The 17,598-nt window shown below is 40.2% G+C and overlaps 1 protein-coding gene across 5 annotated transcripts in view; it reads right to left on the bottom strand.

Annotated features, from left to right (window-relative positions):
- Positions 1 to 17,598, bottom strand: part of dpp6a (dipeptidyl-peptidase 6a) — a 340,283-nt gene that overhangs the window by 11,867 nt on the left and 310,818 nt on the right. For all 5 annotated transcript variants that reach the window (XM_079576572.1, XM_079576574.1, XM_079576573.1 and 2 more), the window contains 5 exons: positions 15,175 to 15,295; positions 1,189 to 1,343; positions 729 to 826; positions 326 to 449; positions 202 to 240 (listed from right to left, as the gene is read on the bottom strand). In XM_079576572.1, the coding sequence (XP_079432698.1) occupies positions 202 to 240; positions 326 to 449; positions 729 to 826; positions 1,189 to 1,343; positions 15,175 to 15,295 (537 nt within the window). The remainder of the gene's footprint in view (positions 1 to 201; positions 241 to 325; positions 450 to 728; positions 827 to 1,188; positions 1,344 to 15,174; positions 15,296 to 17,598) is intronic.

Here is a 17,598-nt window from a genome sequence, read left to right as displayed (position 1 = left end):
TGACAACCTTCTCAAAGCGCTACAGTGGAACTTTATTCATTCACTTCCCACACCTAATGTTAGTGAGTGGAGTAAGTAGCCACAGCTGCCAACTAGCTTCTTCTGTCACAGTTTGATATGGGAAAAAAATAGGTGCTGCCCCTTTAAATCAATTAAACCAAGGTTCCTCTATGCTCTACTGAGGCTAAACAGTGAGCTCACCTGTGTCTGCAGCCATCCTTCACTCTCATCCTCATGTTTCTGCAAGACACAGTTTATTATTTTTTACACATGCAAACCCTTTACTCACTGTACACCACTTTTCTCATTGAAGCCACGTCCTTACCTTGGTGCAGACCCCAGTGATGGCCTCGCACAGAGTCAGAACAGAGATATTCTGAGCTCGGTTCATCCAGTTTATGGCCAGTTTAGTCGCAGTCGCCCATTTCACCATCGTCACATAGTACTCTCTGCCAAAACAGAAATAATCTCACTATTTCACATGGCATTTGCTTATTCGCTTGGTGTTGAGAGTGTAATACTAAAAGGTCAGGGGCGTATTTCAAAAACCACTTGAATTATATTGCTTTAACCAATGATTAAATTTTAATTGACCCTTTAGCAAACAGGAAGGTTGCATATAATGAGGTGCGGTGCCGGCTATTTGAGTCCAAGCCGCATAAACAAAGTAAGTGGGGGCATCAGAGGTAATGGAATTAAGATACGGAGGAACATTAAGTCACACTGACCCGATCCTGGGGTCATCTGGTCTCCTCATCTCGATGGTGTGGAGCGGACCGTTCAAGTTCACCACGTAAATAGTAATCACTGGATTTTCTTCTCCGGCCTGGGTGAGCCAAATAGTAAGAACAAGATAAACAGAGAGTCTCAAATTGAAGGTAATCTCAGACATTGGGCTTTGTTTGTGGAATTTGAAAAGATGCTAAAGCACATTTATATAAAGCTTCAAGTAACCTCTCGCCCAGCCAAACTCAGATTCATACACCAGTGAACACAGACACTGGAGGCAAGGTTATTGATTTGCGAAATAATAAAATGTACTTTTAGTCTTGGAAGATTTTAAAACCCAGAAGATAGCATCCCTTATCAGACTATATTTTCCTTCATAGCCTTCCTGCACCATGTCTCCAAACCTGATTGAATAAAAAGGATTAAGCTCTATCTCAAAGGTGTTATAACATGTTGTACCTTTGGGTAGTGGTACTCCTTCCCCATGGGGTAGGGCGTCCCGGTGAACATGGGCAGCTCCATCTTCGGCACCAGTGTGTCGTTGATGGTCGCGTAGGCCAGTCTGGCGCCGTCTGGAGACCACCAATGGGCAATATGGGAGTGGAAAACCTCCTCTGCAAAAGAAAGAAAGACACATTTGACATTTAAGCAATACAGCATAACATTTCACTGAATGAGTAGAAGAAAATACAAGAAGTACGTTGAGAATTGGGTTTTTATTAGGGAAAAATCCATCTGAATACAAGCAGCTTCACTGTGACTGGGCTCGCCTCTCCTCAGGCCTGTAACTTTGCTAAGAGCGGGACATCAATAGCCGTCTCCATGGAGATGTGGCAGCTTTGCACATAGCCAAACATTAGGTTTCGGCTGGATAAATCCCCCTTCCAAAGTGTTGAGAATCTAATAAATTCTCCAGCCCCAGAGAGACAAAGGAGGAATGTATGTCAAAGGTCATCAGTGCAGGTCATGAAGACTCTTTCCCTTGCTGTTAACCTCTTAACCCCTGCTTGAACCCAGCAAATATTCTCCAGATCAGTTTAACCCTAATCTTAAAGCCTCTCGACTGGAGAGCAACACTGTAATGCCTCATTCGAAAACTGACCCTCAAAAGGGATTGTAACTTTTTTGTCATATTTTGGTTGATATTTGTCAGAATTTGTCAGTTTTTGTTGCGTTTTCATCGTCCTCGGTCCCTCCATGTGTCCAGATTGTGTGTAATGACATGTTCTTGGAATAGTAAAAAGAGTCATGTCAAAAACTGAAAAGATTTCAACAAGGATTTTTGGTCTTGTGAGTTAGTGCCATTAGACTCTAAGTTGGAGAGTTTTGGGGCAGAATCTATGGGACTTTGTCCAGGGTGGAGAATCAAAAAGAGATTGGTGAGTTTTTTCTGCAGTTTCATTTGTGATATTTATTGTAAACTTTAGCGTATCCTCGGCACTCTTGGGAGACGCCTGTAAACATGTTGACAATCCAACAAGCAAACATTTTCAAATCAGTCGGTTCATGTTTAAGCCTTGACCCCACATGGTCAGGTCTTAGGGCTCTCAGTGCGGCTTTGGCCAAAGCTCCTCAGCACGTCTGGACCTGGCACAGACTAGGGCTGGGCGATATGGACCAAAAGTCATATCCTGATATACTGTATTTAGGTTGAATATCTACATACAATATTCTGTATATCCCAATATTTTTTCCCCAAAATGAGAGCTGTGAAATGAAAGGTTAAGTCAAAGCCAAATACGTGTAGTTTTATTGAAAACTCACTATAAAATGTAAACATAAACACTGTATAACAAAGCTCCGTATGGTGCACATTTAAAAAAATAAAAAATAAATCTTAAATAAAAATAGCCTAATAGCCTATACAATTACATAGGCCAATCTTTTTCTGAGGGCAGCATTTATATACAAAGAGATAGAGAAAGTTCTCAGTTTAAGATAAACTTTTTTAATCATCAGCTTGAGATTACCTGTTTCTTTTTGTTAACTTGACAGTTTATCTGAAAAACACTGATATATGCGATATGGTCTAATTCCATATCTCATTAAAAAATATATTGATAAATCGCCCAGCCCTAGCACAGACAGGTCTTGTGCGTTAGATTCTCCAGGTTGGAGCTGACGTGGACCTGGCAGAGTCAGGACCTGAGGCTGAGCTGGTGCGATGATCAGCAACCTCAACACAATGTCTCAGAAATAGCATTGTTAGTGTTTCGTTGATCATTAGGGGCCTGTTTGAAAACTCTGGCATGTTTGTTTCTGCAGTGTTTTCAGTTTCAAGACAATGAATACACTCTTGTGGTGTGCTATATGCGCTAACATACTGTACATGACCTTGAATGGTCTGCAGTGTTGCTTTAAATTGAGGTAAATGACACTTTATGACACATTTTGACCTGCTCAAAAAATCTGACATTGACTGAAACAATATACAGGCACTAAATTGTGACAAATTTAATCTAATCAGCAAAGTTATTAATATTTATAATTATTTCAAAGCATTAAACTTTCATGGGTATTTGGGTTCGACCTTTGGTGCCGTTAAATCATTGTAATTGTTTCATGAATAATTCCCCTGACCTTAACTAATGCGGTGCAGATGGACAAGTCAATAAAAGAAGATGGAGCTTTATGACACTGTGAAATGACTATAATGGGGCCGTGAATAATGACGGTGACCCCAGCCGTTATGAGCTAATAAATTAGGGCTATTAATTATGAGTAAAAGTAAAGTCAATGGCGTTTGACTGCGTGTTGTTGATAAATGTCAGGTATAGGGATAACACTGGTACATTGTGCTAAATGTATTATAAATGTGAGATAGTTTAGGGTTTGATTTTGTTGACACAGTGGGATTGCTGGATGGTTTAAGGGAGTTATGGTCCAATCAGGCTGGCTAGATGGGACACAACCAGAATTTGACCGATAGACAGATGGCAAGACGTAAGGGGCGTGGCCTAGCCGAGGAAGAAAGAAAACCACAAGGAATCACAGTTTTTTCACTCTTTTTAAAAGTTTTCTGGTAGACTATGAACATAATTATCACACACAAATAAAGTCAAGCCAAAATCAGGTCCATATGGATGTTTTTTCACAGCAAATTGTTGTGTTGAAGCGAAAAGCAGCACTAGTCGCTAACATTAGCATATGTAGCATGAAGCTAACATTAGGATCATGGTTAGCATTGTCAGTTTTTTAAGTACTTATGGGCCGTTTAACCACTTTGCTCCTCTCCATGTCTCTGTATCTTTGTTTAGTATAAAAATATATTCACAGTTCAGCATTTGTTAAAGCAATGGTGGAGAATTGGGAGAACAATTCCAAAGACGTCTGTATCTATAGTCAAAAGTCTTGCGGTATCTGTTCATCGCTGTTTGATCCGGCCCCCTCTTATGGGCAACCTGCCGTGTATATGTGCCTTGTAGTGTTGGACTTTTCACACTTCTCATCGAAGTAGCTTCGTCAGCAACAATAAAGATCTGTGGCTGCAGACTAAATCAATAAAGATCACTGGGAGGAGTTCACTTGTCCTGGTACCATTCCTCTATATTCTAACCTACCACTGCCACTCTCAACCTATTGGAAGCAGTAAAAGTAGTAGTGTGCAGAGTATTGGTAGTATTTAGTAGCATTAATAGTAGGCATCAACAAAAGAGAAGTGAAGAACAAGTAAAGAACTTTCATAGCAAGACAAAGGGATATTTATAATTTCCTTTATTTGATCAGGCAAAACATTAAGAACATGTTGAGTTAAGTGCACTAAATTTACTTCAGTTTAGTTTTAAGATGTAAAACATGAGACAGACCAATTAGCCAGACCACATCTAACATATACTGCATAGCTATGGCTGACACCTGGACAGGGGGTTATGATGCTAGGCTATATAACGCTTTTTAATTAAGACATTGGAAACGTATCTATCTTATCACCATCTCCTATTAAGATCTAATACACACATCTTGCTTCGAGAACAGTTCATTCACCAAATTCTTGACAAACCACATTTTCTTTGCAAATGAATTCAAACTATATGTATCTGTGGAAAAGTAGCAGTGTTGCTCTTTCGTTTGTGCCGCATCAGCAGCACAGACACACCGGCTCCTGCCTGACCTGTTTCTATATTTGGGCATCACTTCCTCGTGGCTCTCTGTACCACTTTACGCACTCTGTCTCTCCCTAAAGCCTAGATTTCAAAACACGCGGCCAGCGCGAGAGCTATAAATCAAAACGGATACAGTCCATAGCACCAACAAGGGCCTGCTCCCCAGCTGAAACTGCAGTTCAGCCTCGTTCAACATAACTTTTTGGGTTGATTCTTGCAAACTTTTCCATCAGCTAACATGGACTTCTTATCAGATTTAAGGCCACGCTAACTTACTCTGGATCAAACAGTCGGACCTATTGTTACAAACTGCCATAGGGTGCATTTATATCAACTTTAGCAATTAAATTTTCATTATTGTTGTTTATCTTGGGGACTTGGTGTTGGCTCTGGGGAATTAACAAAGCAATTAGCATTTTCATTAGCCGCGACCGCTGCGAGGGAGGACTTGATATGCGCGAGCTGATAAACAAGCGTAATGCAAACTCGGAGTACTTGTGCATTTGTTGCCCCGAAGCAGCTCAGCAAACATTTTTATACATGTGACCAAAGTCAACACAAAAGTGGCTCGAAAGGTGAAGAAGACAAACAAACAACTCTTCAATTTCAAGTGCATAGATTATTGGGCTCAGCAAAGAGTTATAAAAAAGTTATAAGATTTGGAACTAATGTGTGTTGCACGTACACAGTATATATCCATCCACTCAACCACCCACCCACCCACCCACCCATCCATCCACCCATCCACCCATCCATCCATCCATCCATCCATCCATCCATCCATCCATCCATCCATCCATCCATCCATCCATCCATCCATCCATCCATCCATCCATCCACCCACCCATCCATCCATCCATCCATCCATCCATCCATCCATCCATCCATCCATCCATCCATCCATCCATCCATCCCATGGGCACGCACAAAGACCAGACAGGTACGTATCAACTCATCTAAGCTCAGGTAAGAACATATCTCTATATAAAAACAGTGGCCTGTTCCTTTAACATCATTGAACCACTGTGGAGAGAGCTCAAATGTGCAGTTCATGCAAGACAACCCAGGAACTTGAGGCTTTTTACCAAGAAGAATGGATCGCTTTACCATCAGAAAAAATAAAGAACCTCATCCACAACTACCACAAAAGACTACAAGCTGTCATTGATGTTAAAGGGCGACATACGTGGTATTAGGAACTGGGGTATGTAAACTTTTGACCAGGTTCATTTTGGTACTTTCTTTTTTTTAATTATGATTTAAATAGTCCAAACTCAGTTGTTTGACCATAAATGGCTTCACACAACCCCTAACTAAACTTTTGAGCACGACTGTATTTGTCTGATGCCTTTCATCAGATATTGCACTGATTTCCGCATTGAGCCATCTTGTGTAGGTAATGCGCGCTATAAATAAATAGATAACTGTTGCAAACATGCACGACACACAGCTACAAAACATGGTCCACAATCTTGCCTCTGTGCATATGCAGCAAGTCAAGACAATGGCATTTTTCTGTCCAGGGTCAAAGTAGGTGCCTGCTTCATGATGCTTTAAAAGACACTAAAGCACAGCAGACGACAGATGGACTGATATCAATTTGATTCAACATAAATCAGTGAAAAGTAGCCTCAAAACAGTGGATTAAGGATTGTGTATCCATTAATTTCCAAGTCGACTCTCGATATTTGTTTAAAATGCTTTCATGAGGGCCTGTCTAATGATAATACCATCCAACTCGATTTAGTATAGTGGTAAAATTAATGGCATAATGACTTCTAACTTTGTATTTGTGTGCCGTTTTCAAATGTTCCCTCCATTTATCGTGCTAAATACATCTTCTGGCACACTATACAGCGAGTGCTACTACCTGACATTACTGCTTCTTCTAATAGTGCGAGTCAGAGCAAAGTACCCCAGTCACCTTGACACAAAAGGAAGACAGTATGTACTGTAACTCTCCACGAACTTCGCAAGTCTGCTATAAAATACAGGACAAAGGGAAGAGGAAATGTGGTGTGGAAAAGTACCGGGCACATTTGGGCGATTCCGAATCTCTCTCTTTCTCTCGTCGTATTAATGAGTGGAGTGTCACTGCCTTCTCAAACCAAGGTGAAGCGCACGACTACATTATTCACTGAGATACAGACATTACTAATGCATAAGGCACAGTGAGCTCCGCGGACAATGGGTTATAACAAGATGACACTGCTGGATAGCGGTAACCAGACAGTGACAAATGTAGCATAAAATTGATTCAACACGCTTCCAAAGGCATCGTGTTTGTAGCGGAAATGTGAGCACAGACGCTTAATTAGTAGCAGCATCTCTTACCTACAGATGGCAGCAGAGGAACAGTCAACAGTCACTGCAGTGCCCTTATTATGTATGTATGGGACACAAGCTCTGCAATAGTCATCTAAACATTTTATGGAGCTAGAATAGAGGTAGAACTTTTGCTTGAATAATTAATATCATAGGCAAAGTAACAAATAATTTAAGTATATCACTCCATATTTTACAGGTAAGCTTAAGGTGCTGAGTGGTTAAAGACAAAACACATCACACAAAACTTATTTCAAGTTTAAACTATGTTAGAATTGTAGTATTTTGCTTCATTCACACACTTTTTCTACTGCTGAGCCACAATGCTTTGTATTTCCTGGAGTTTGTTACATAATAGATAGAACATAGAAGTGTCCTTTGTATTTTCAAAGTCCATAAACCATCCGTGGATCCACTCTGAGCTGTTTTGCACTTTAACTGCATTCATCACGGCACCATCAATTTGTTAGCATGCCTTTAGCCAAAAACGGTGGATCGAATTTTGAGTTAGTGCGGTCAATTTGCCCTGCTGAGAGAGAGTACTCCAAGCAACATAAGATATACTAATTTAGTCCTCATTAAGTCTCATTGAGTCACGCACACATTTATTTTCATGATAAAATGAGAAACATCAGTGCTGCGGAGCCCAAAAGCCACATTTATATATGCTTGTAAATTGACTAAGGCCTTTTCTTTATGGATTAAAACCTAATGGCCCTCGGAAACCAGGGCTGTCTCAAAATGAAAGCATTGCACGAACTAGAAAGACAAGATAAAGAATGGTCTGTTTACTCTTTGGAGAGTAAGAGCAAGAGCAAGAACACGAATAAAACTGGTGTTCAGCCAAAAGGGAAAAAGACTCTTTCACAACACTTGTACATCACAGTGACGAAGAATCTACCAAAGCAAAAATATTTATTTTGTGTGTACTTTAGAAAGTTGGTCTCATCACTGTACACAATAAGCTACAAGTCTCTGAAATCTGATGTTGATGGTTCTAAAGGATATGTCATGACCCTGGGTCCTTCAGTGATGTCAATAGAGACTTGGTTTGTTGCTGTTAGCTTGATCATACTGCTTCAGTGTTATAGGGTCATATAGCGTGATCACACTGAACTGGTCCTATAACATTACATCATAACTCAAAAGACACCACCTGACCAAAAAATATGTCTAATATTTCATTGGACCACCTTTTGATTGCAGCGTACATTGCTTCAATAAGCTTCTGCAATAACCAAAGACGCAGTGCACTGATTCGTCACCAGGATCTTGTATTGATGATGGGAGAGTGTGACCATCATGCAAAGCTGTTCTCCAACACATCACAAAGATTCTCAATGGATCTGGACTGTGGTGGCCAACCCATGTGTGAACAGGATGTCTCATGCTCCCTGAACCACTCTTTCACAATGGAAGAAGATATCCATAGATGGAATAACCTGGTCATTCAGGATGTTCAGGCTGATCTCTGTCTTTCTCTGTCCCAATACTCGCACTTCCACTCTCGCACACCTCCTCCCCACAACTCTTTGCGGTACAGACCAAAGAGAGAGAAAAACGGCTGCATCTGCAGATCTTGTGCTGAAAAAAATTACTTTTAATGAAATATTTAAACTTTTCTTACGCTGGAAAGAAGCATAAAATTATCTGATGAAGCATCATTACGATGATTTGTGCACCGGCATTTACGGACATCATGCAACAATTTCATTACTTTTTTTGTGCTGTCATTCATATAAAATTCAATTTCAACTTTTCACATCAACAAAACATAGGGTGTATAAAAACATAAAACTTACCAGATACCAGTTGGTTACCCACTCTACATTTAAAATAAAAATTATACAGCGTCAACTCATTAACTAATACTTTTTTTTTCACGGGGCCGGACAAAATTTCCTTCAACTTTATTAAGTTACGGTCTGAAAATGACGTAAGCCGCATTGTTTCAATTCTGCAATTTTTGCACGCTTGTAACCTGCGCACTCGAACCCTTGCGTGCACTTCAAACAAGTGCACACTTCGTAGAGGGGCATAGGGCACAGGGTGAGTATTGGGACAGGGCCAGTGACTTTCTTTTTGGTCAGGCAAAAGACAGAAGCGAGACTGCCGATCATCAGCCATTCACTCAACCATTCACTCACACTCTCATTCCTTCTATTGTACATGTTTTTTAGTGGTAGGAGAAACCTGGGACCTTCAAGCTGTGAAGCACAAACGTTGACACACCTTTGTCACACTGGGGCACTTATTCACTCATCACTGTGTTCCTGAAACCAACGTCATTGAACACACTATAAATAAATGTACAGTCACCACCCGCTGGATGTGATAGAAGAGGCGAGGAGACTGTAATGACATCAGTATAGGCCTAAAAATAAAAGCTAGTTAAAGGATATGGCACGGCACAAGCACTCCGGATTCTGACCTATAAAGCATTTATTTACATCTCGCATATATTCAAACTTGTTTCTCTGTTCCACCGTCACTTTTTAAGTTAACCTTCATCTTTGTGCCAAAAACATGCGCGCCGCAATAATGGCTTGCAGCTTTCATTTGTAAACAACTATTAACACAAAAGCAGCTTCTCCGTCATCTCCACAAACATCTACGGGGCAAAACATGACTCAAATCAAAGCGATGCTGGGTAACATTTATTTTTTCATTTTTCTTCCCCATTTTTATCTTGTCAGAGCAGACACTCGTATAACAGCTGTGCCGATGTGGCCTCAATAAGCACACGCAAGACAGAGACAGTCCTTGGAGCCATTTGGAAAGCTTTGGGAGTCTATATTTTATAATTTGGCGTTGAATTTCCCGTCTTTCTTCCATGATTAAGATGCCAGAGGATATGAAAGAGATAGTTTGCCAGCCAAACCTCCCCAGAGCATCACTATATTGAGACGCGTGATCCCTGATTTTGACCTTGGACTGTGCTACGCCTGGGCTGTTAGCTGTAGAAAGCCTTTTGCTTCTCTGGATGATGAATGTAAACATGTGCTGCGTGGTTTAAGCCCTTCGCAGATTAGAAAACAACACCGGGAACACAGCCAAGATTTACAGACTCTATATAAGGTTCAAGAAAACAATTGAACAGTCTTAAAAACACGCCCAAACAATGTAATGTCAAACTGTTAGAAGGAGGTTCCCTGTTGTTATTTTTTCATTCAACATTGTATTAGGAAGAGCATCTGGCATGGACCTACAACTCACAATGCATAACTTCCTCTCTATTTATCTTGAATATGAAAAATGTTACACATAAAAGTCCTGCACCTGGCATTTCTATGGGCCCGATCCTCCGCCTTGACGACAACAGCAAATGTTCCAGTCTGGACTGTTTGGAGGTAAAGCTTAGGGAGGGACCACACATTGCCATGGGTGTTTATCCAGCCACTTACTGCGCCAGGTAGGTATGGAGCTGAAGATTTCCCCCGTCTGTGCAAAAGTCTAGAATACAATCTGCGTTTAGAAACACAAGATTGGGCCCTATACATTTTATTTTGAGAATATTTGGTTTGCAAAAAACAAACAAACTATGCAACAGTTTACACAAATCGCCACTTTAAACAGTATTTACAGCCAAGTTTGAATGAAAAGAATTATTTCCATTGTGTAATTGGATGTATAATATCCCTCTCTCCCTTCGCCTTTTCTGTCAGCGCAGTATTTACTCTCACGGACAATTAATTAAGTAAAAAAAAATTGCTACAACACCTGCAGTTGCGCAGATGGCCTCTAGGGGCAAGAGTTCCTTAGCACTGCTTTAAAGGGACTAACTACAAGTTGGTCATTTTATGCTCACTACTGCCACCTCAGGTCTTACGTGTAACTGCAGTCTCTATATTAAGCTCGTGCACGACAGCACTTTGGACCCGAATTAACACCTTTTTGAGTGACAGTGCAGGATTTTAGAGGCAGTTGTGGTGAACAGGTCTGGGCTCATTCTACACATTAGGACATGGCTGGAACATGTAGGGGGAGGAAAATACTTAGTTTTAACATTTTTAAACTCAGAATAATCCCTTTAACTCTGTCAGCATTTTACAAGGTGCAAAATGTGGGTTTGTAAAGCAAGCTACTTTACCCCTCAAATATGAGACATTTGTACCTAACAGAAAGTTATATGAACTACTGTTGTAAACTTTGGATGAGCAATAACTAGAATTCAAATGCAATGTTCGTAACCTAAAAGAGCAGACCATCTTTCATGCCGACTCTATAACCCCACAATGTGTGCGGAATGTGGCGCTCATATTGCAGCACTATCAAAATAGATAGTGTTTTCCATCTGTCTTTGTGAAAGATTAATCCAGTCAATAACAGATGAGTGTGAATTTCCAGGCTACAGCCCTTAAAAACAGCACATGCCACCGGGTCAGTCTTTCCAATATCGCTCTGATTAATGTTTAAATGGGGGCAGATTGGAAATTGCTTTTGAAAAATGAAAGTGGCTTTATGTGTCAGGGAAACTAATGCACAGATAAGACGCACTAAAGTAATTTATTAAAGAAACAGTTGTTTTTGGCTCAATGAACTCCTTATTGTGTTTGCCAAAGCGCAGGGGTGACATCTGCTCACAGTATCGCAGATAAGGCCGTGTTGTATGGTCTAATGGGGGAATAACAGCTTGTTGTGCATCAGAAGCTGTCTCCATTTCTGCTATTGGGATCTGAAAAGCTGCTACCATCTCCCTCTGGTGTGATACGGGAACTTGCTGCTTCTGAACAAGACAGAGGAGCATTTCCTTTTTTTCCTATTAGGCATTTGCAAAATGCTGGTAAATATTTGTTGGTATTAAATTGGTGGAAAACAGTGTGCCATCAGGAATGGTTATGATTAGGAAAAAGGTCTAGTCTAGTTGTCAATAGATAGTCAAATAACATGAACATAACTTTGTGCTTGGAAATGATTAAGAAATAATGACAAATACTGTGAAAAAGGTTTTATGGATGGTGAATTAGGTAGAAATGCTTCCCAAATGTGTGATTGTGATTCACTGTTACCCATAAGTTTATTTAATTCAGAAACAAGAGGATTAAAAATGGTTTGTATTGAGATTCTAGTTAGTTTAATAGAACTTTACTTTACAACAAGGGGGCCCAGAGCTTTGTCTGGTCAGAGCGTCAGGTCATAAGTCATTACATCAAATGAAATGGTTGACCTCTTACCCCCACCGTCACAGAGCGCATGTTCCCCAGTTCGGCATTACCCAATTCTAAAACCTTCTTGACTGGAGCTTACAGCTTAAATGCTGCCGTGTTGACGTCACTTTTTTGACTATGCGTTTTAGTCACAATTTTGTTGGTATTTTGTGGCTCTTTTCTTGCATTTTTATCACATTTTAATAAGATAAGATAAGATACGATAAGATAAGATAGCCTTTATTGATCTCACAATGGAGAAATTTACATGTCACATACAGCTCTTAGAAACACACAGGGTGTGCAAATAGGCAGAAAATGTGAGAAAATAAACAGAAAACGATGAAATAGTAAAATAGTGGTATCTTATGTACAATTACTACCAAGGACTTTGTGGGGACAAAAGTATAAACAGTAAATATATAAGTATATGCAGTCCGTTTACTTAATTATACAATCGCTCTATTGTTGCTTTTTTTGTCACTTTTTTGTCATGTTTTTTGTCGCTGTTTTGATGCTTTTTTGAAAGAAGCTTTTAGATTTGGGTAAGGCCAACTGAAGAAAATGTGGTCGGTTAAGGTGGGGGTTAAGAGGTTAAAAATCATCAAATATGACTGGGAAAGGAGTACAGGTGCATTAAACACTTCAATTTCAGTGGATCGAATTGAAAAATCCATATAGTGGCAATTTTTTTCTAATGTTTTGACACATTTGTGGGGGCCACGCATAGACATTAGATAGAAGAGATAACAGGTGTTCCATTCAGCCCCATTGTTGTCACATGGGTCATAGCAATTTTTAGAATAAAAATAAATAAATCTTTGGGGCCAGGCTTTTAAGCAGTTTAAGTGTCTTTTGGAGTCGCCCAGGGGGTGGTATTACAGTACTGTCAGAGAAGCGCTTTCCTCACCCATTGGGGCCACAGAATAATACTATGGTAATTATGATGTTCAAACGGGACAAGCAACTAATCCTACCCCTATCAGTATAAAGACAGCCAATGCTTTAAAGTAAAATGTAACCAGATTATCTTTAAAATAATTGTGGCATTAAGGCTGTACTAGAGCTCACATAAAGCCTCAGGAATTGCCTAAAATTATAACAAATTACGGAATAGAAATGATCAAGTCATCTGCATCAAAGTACATCCCCTCCAAATGTAAGCTTATTTCCTCCCGTTAAACATTCATGAGCGATGCAGTGCCAAAGCCGGTGGAGCTCGTTCCTATGTTTAATTCGGGCTCTGATGAGTGGAGCGCGTTGGGAGTGGGCTGTCGGCTGTAATTACTGCGTCTGCTGCTGCGGACTTAATGAGTTACACCGCGGTCACGTGACTCTATGACCGTTTAAAGCACGAGGCCAGACGAGTCAATGGGCACTTTCCCACAGTATTCTCCTGACAGCGTCGGAGGAATTTGCTGATGAGGAGTGGAACGGAACGATGCATTAACATAAGTTGGATTGTGTATGAGCATGAATACTGATGTGTTAGTTTTACAGCTTTTTGTTGAACCACACTGCCCCGCCTGACACAAAAAGTTGTCACCTGTCAACACTGGATGGAAATAAATCTTGTGATATCGCATAAGCTTATCGAAACAATGCCAGAGTGAATGCACGGTCGAACAAAATACACCTTTTTCTGGCCTGGTTTACTTTGAGAAGCATGAGTGCACAAAGCAGAGACCTAAGCACCTGTTAAAGTACTGCAAAAACACTGAAATATTGTTAATTCTCCAGACTCCGGGCCAATTTAGACAAGACTAGTTGGTTGTGCTTCTTCAGCTCCGGACCCAGTGAATGGGTTGAACAGGGGCTGGACATGGGCTGGACAGACACCTTTGGCCAATAGCGAAGTTACTGTATTTTCTGGACTATAAGTCGCTCCAGAGCATAAGTCGCACCAGCCAAAAAAATGCACAATGAAGAAGAAAAAAACATATACGTACAGTATAAGTCGCACCAGCCTACCTGGGCACCTATTTGCAAACTCGTTCCTCTAGCTGTGGCCATCTAGCTTTTAGCCCACAATTAGCTTTTTGTTTTCTTCACTTCATTCTCGCTCACTCCAAACTTTATCTTTTTTTTTTTTTCATTTTCAGTGGTACAGTAAGTAAGTAAGTAAGTAAGTAAGTAAGTGCTTTATTTGTCATTGTACGATACTAGTACACAAGCCTAGAGCGCCCACTGGCGCATGTAAGTGTGAAAATAACAAACGTGAATTATATATTTTGATATATAAGTCGCTGATATATAAGAGTGTAAGTCGCACCCCCAGTCAAAAAGTGCGATGTATAGTCTGAAAAATATGGTATATACATCAGTGGTCTGTCTCCATGCTTTTTCCTCCAACAGACTTTTCTGAGGGGAGCTGGTGTTTTGATCAGATTTCTTTGGCGTGTAGAGTCCCGTGCGGTGCATTTCAATACCAGAGCCAACGTTATGTTCTCTTATGTCCTGTAAGAGCTTGAAAAATATGCAGACTAAATGCTGAAGGAAGTACATCACAGTAAGTGATGTTAATGTAAAGCTGAGGAGCAGTTGAAGTACCAAGCGCCTGTTGCAGTCACACCACGCCTCAGTCAACCCCTTCTTTCTGGTTTGGTCACAGCTCGTATTCAGGGAAATTTTATGACAACAACAAGCACAAAACACAAACCGATTGTGTTACAAATTCATTACTTAATGCATTAAGTAGAGTGTCGGGGACCGTATGGAAAACAAACAATGCAATTCTGTGTATAAAGCACATTATAACATTTCTGTAAAGCACCGCTATATTTCCCCGTGATAGTTCGCTTCACAAGGGCCATCAAATTTTATGCACAGTGCTTTACAGCCTGCTACTAAAACCTAAGCATGCAACATACCTTCATACAGCCAGTCACTGAGTCCATTGAAGATGACGCCCTCTTTCCCAGTGGACACCAGCCGAATGGAGCGGCTCTCGACTTTGGAGCGGAAATAGATGTTGTTCTCAAAAATGAAGATCTGAAACAACAACAACACAAATGATGATCACACTTTTGTATCTTTTATTTGTAGATAACGTCACGTAAAAACCTCACATAGCTGGCAATAGAAACAACCAATGTACAGTATGCAATAAAGTCCTAATAAGTGCCGGCATAGAGTTCCAGTAGTTAATAATCAGGAGATTTTGATCTTGAAATTTGGTATGCCCTGAAACTATGATAATACAGTAGAACCTTTTATAAGCCACTGAAAGCAGATGATGCTGTCTTTAAAGTCCCAAAAGTGGACCAAAAAAAATGCATATATATGGTTGTATCTATAATAAGAGAACAAAATCCAGGAAGTATGAACTCAAGCGCTTTAGCAGTAGAAGCAAAAAGGTTACCAAAAACAATAGTGACGACCAACCCCACACACCTTGTGACAGGGTTGTCACAGGCGATTGTGTTGTGTTTGACGGTCAATAACTATTTATTGCACTATGATAGAAAAAAGACAGCGAGGTCTACTTCAAGTCAAGGGTTCAAGCTTTCATTTAATGCAGGTGTTTATAAAAAACAAAACAAAAACAAGTATAACAAAGACCCCTGGCCTCCCGTACAACACCAGGCATGTTTTTGATGAGGGAACAACAACATGGTTAAAGGCTCAAAAAAGTTGATTTTGGATTTAAATTTACACTTTTTCACACTCACACTTTTTGAATGTTTGCTTGAATCGTTTTTGGTCAATTTTAAATCAAAAAGGAAAGTGAAATGATCATCTCATATATAGTGTATGGACAATACGAGATCAGTGGAAAGGCCATGCAAGGCTCAAATCCATTCACCTTTTGTAACATTTCAAAAATGACCAGATACGACAGAAGTAACAAAGCAACGACCCTACCTTTTTCAATTTGAGATCCCTGGGGCTCGGATTGAGCCTTTTTTTGGACATTTTTTCTGACGTTTCGCGGTGCATTGGAAGCGGCGTGTGGAGCATTGCCGATAAGCGAAGGTCAAGTCTTTCATTACAGAGCATAATAGATGATATGTGAGCACCGCGTGGGCTCGAATTTTAAAATGTTGCTGCCTCAATGCTATGCTCAAATCAATCCGGGGCTATTACAGGGGGAAAAAAAGCAGACTCAGGATTTCAAGGATTACCGAATATCTTTAGCCCGCAGCGGGTATCACGCCAGCGGTTTGTGAAACGATCTCTTTGCAAAATATTCACTTAGTGCTGTTGAGCAGTCAGGAAGAGTGTGAAACTTAAGTAGATGAGGCTGCATGCTAAATAATTCACTTTATGCAGGAGGAAGGGATATGTAGAATTCAAATTGAGAGTATAAAATATATTTATAAATAATATAGTCATAAATGCTTACCAAAACGTTGAACAAAACATGGCGAAATGTAGGACTTCAATGCCATTTAATGAAGGTTGTTTTATTGTGGGACACACAGTTAAAAGAACAACTGAAGCTTATAACCAACTAATCATTTTCTCTAGGGAAGCAAAGGTTACGGTTATTATGGATGAAGTTTCTTGCGCAGAAGTTAATGTAGGCCACGGCTCAGAGACTAGACCTGGCCCCGTTCACTGAGACTGGCATCCACATTTATCCTCCCGCTATATGTGGAGCAGATTAAAGAAACAGTGGAGAGGAAGGGCTTATATCTAGTGTGAATTAGCTCAGGCGGAAATTGTTTAAAAAGAAGAGATTTTCTATTTCAAAATGGGTCAATCTGAGCATCTTTGAAGGGGATGTGGGTATAGGTTGCGTTCACGTGAGGAAAAAAAACTACACAAAATCTTGCAAAAAGGATCGGGACATTATTAACCTATGTGAAGTGTTAAGTTTCCCAAGTTACATTATGAGTTGACTAATTTAGATACAGTAGAGAAAATCCAAGAAGATCTGTTGTATGGCAGGAGACTTGAAAACATTATGGACGTCAACATGAGCTACGACCACCACATCATCACCATTAACTGGACTGGATCAGAGGTGACACAACTGAAAATTCTCCATCATTTACTGAATATTTTTCAGATTTGATAGAACATTTGGACCATAAGCCATAATGAAGAGTCCAGAGTCCAGAGAGAAGGAGGCGTGGTGCATCACAAGCTAAGACCGAGCGCATGCTGTGCAGGTTTCAAAGACACACAATGTGAACCACTGAATAAAACAAACTGTGTTTTTTAAACATTAAAGAGACATCATTTTGGATTCTACTGTTGCTATCAGTAAAAAAACATAGTCCTAATGACCAGCTCCACACAGAGAATTCTATTACTGCAGTGGGTAATCAAAGAATGGATTTGGATGA

The sequence above is a fragment of the Gobius niger genome, assembly GCF_951799975.1.
Source record: "Gobius niger genome assembly, chromosome: 18".
In the NCBI taxonomy this organism is placed as follows: Eukaryota; Metazoa; Chordata; class Actinopteri; order Gobiiformes; family Gobiidae; genus Gobius; species Gobius niger.
Note: the sequence above shows the minus strand (reverse complement) of the source record. Positions and strands in the feature narration are given on the sequence as shown.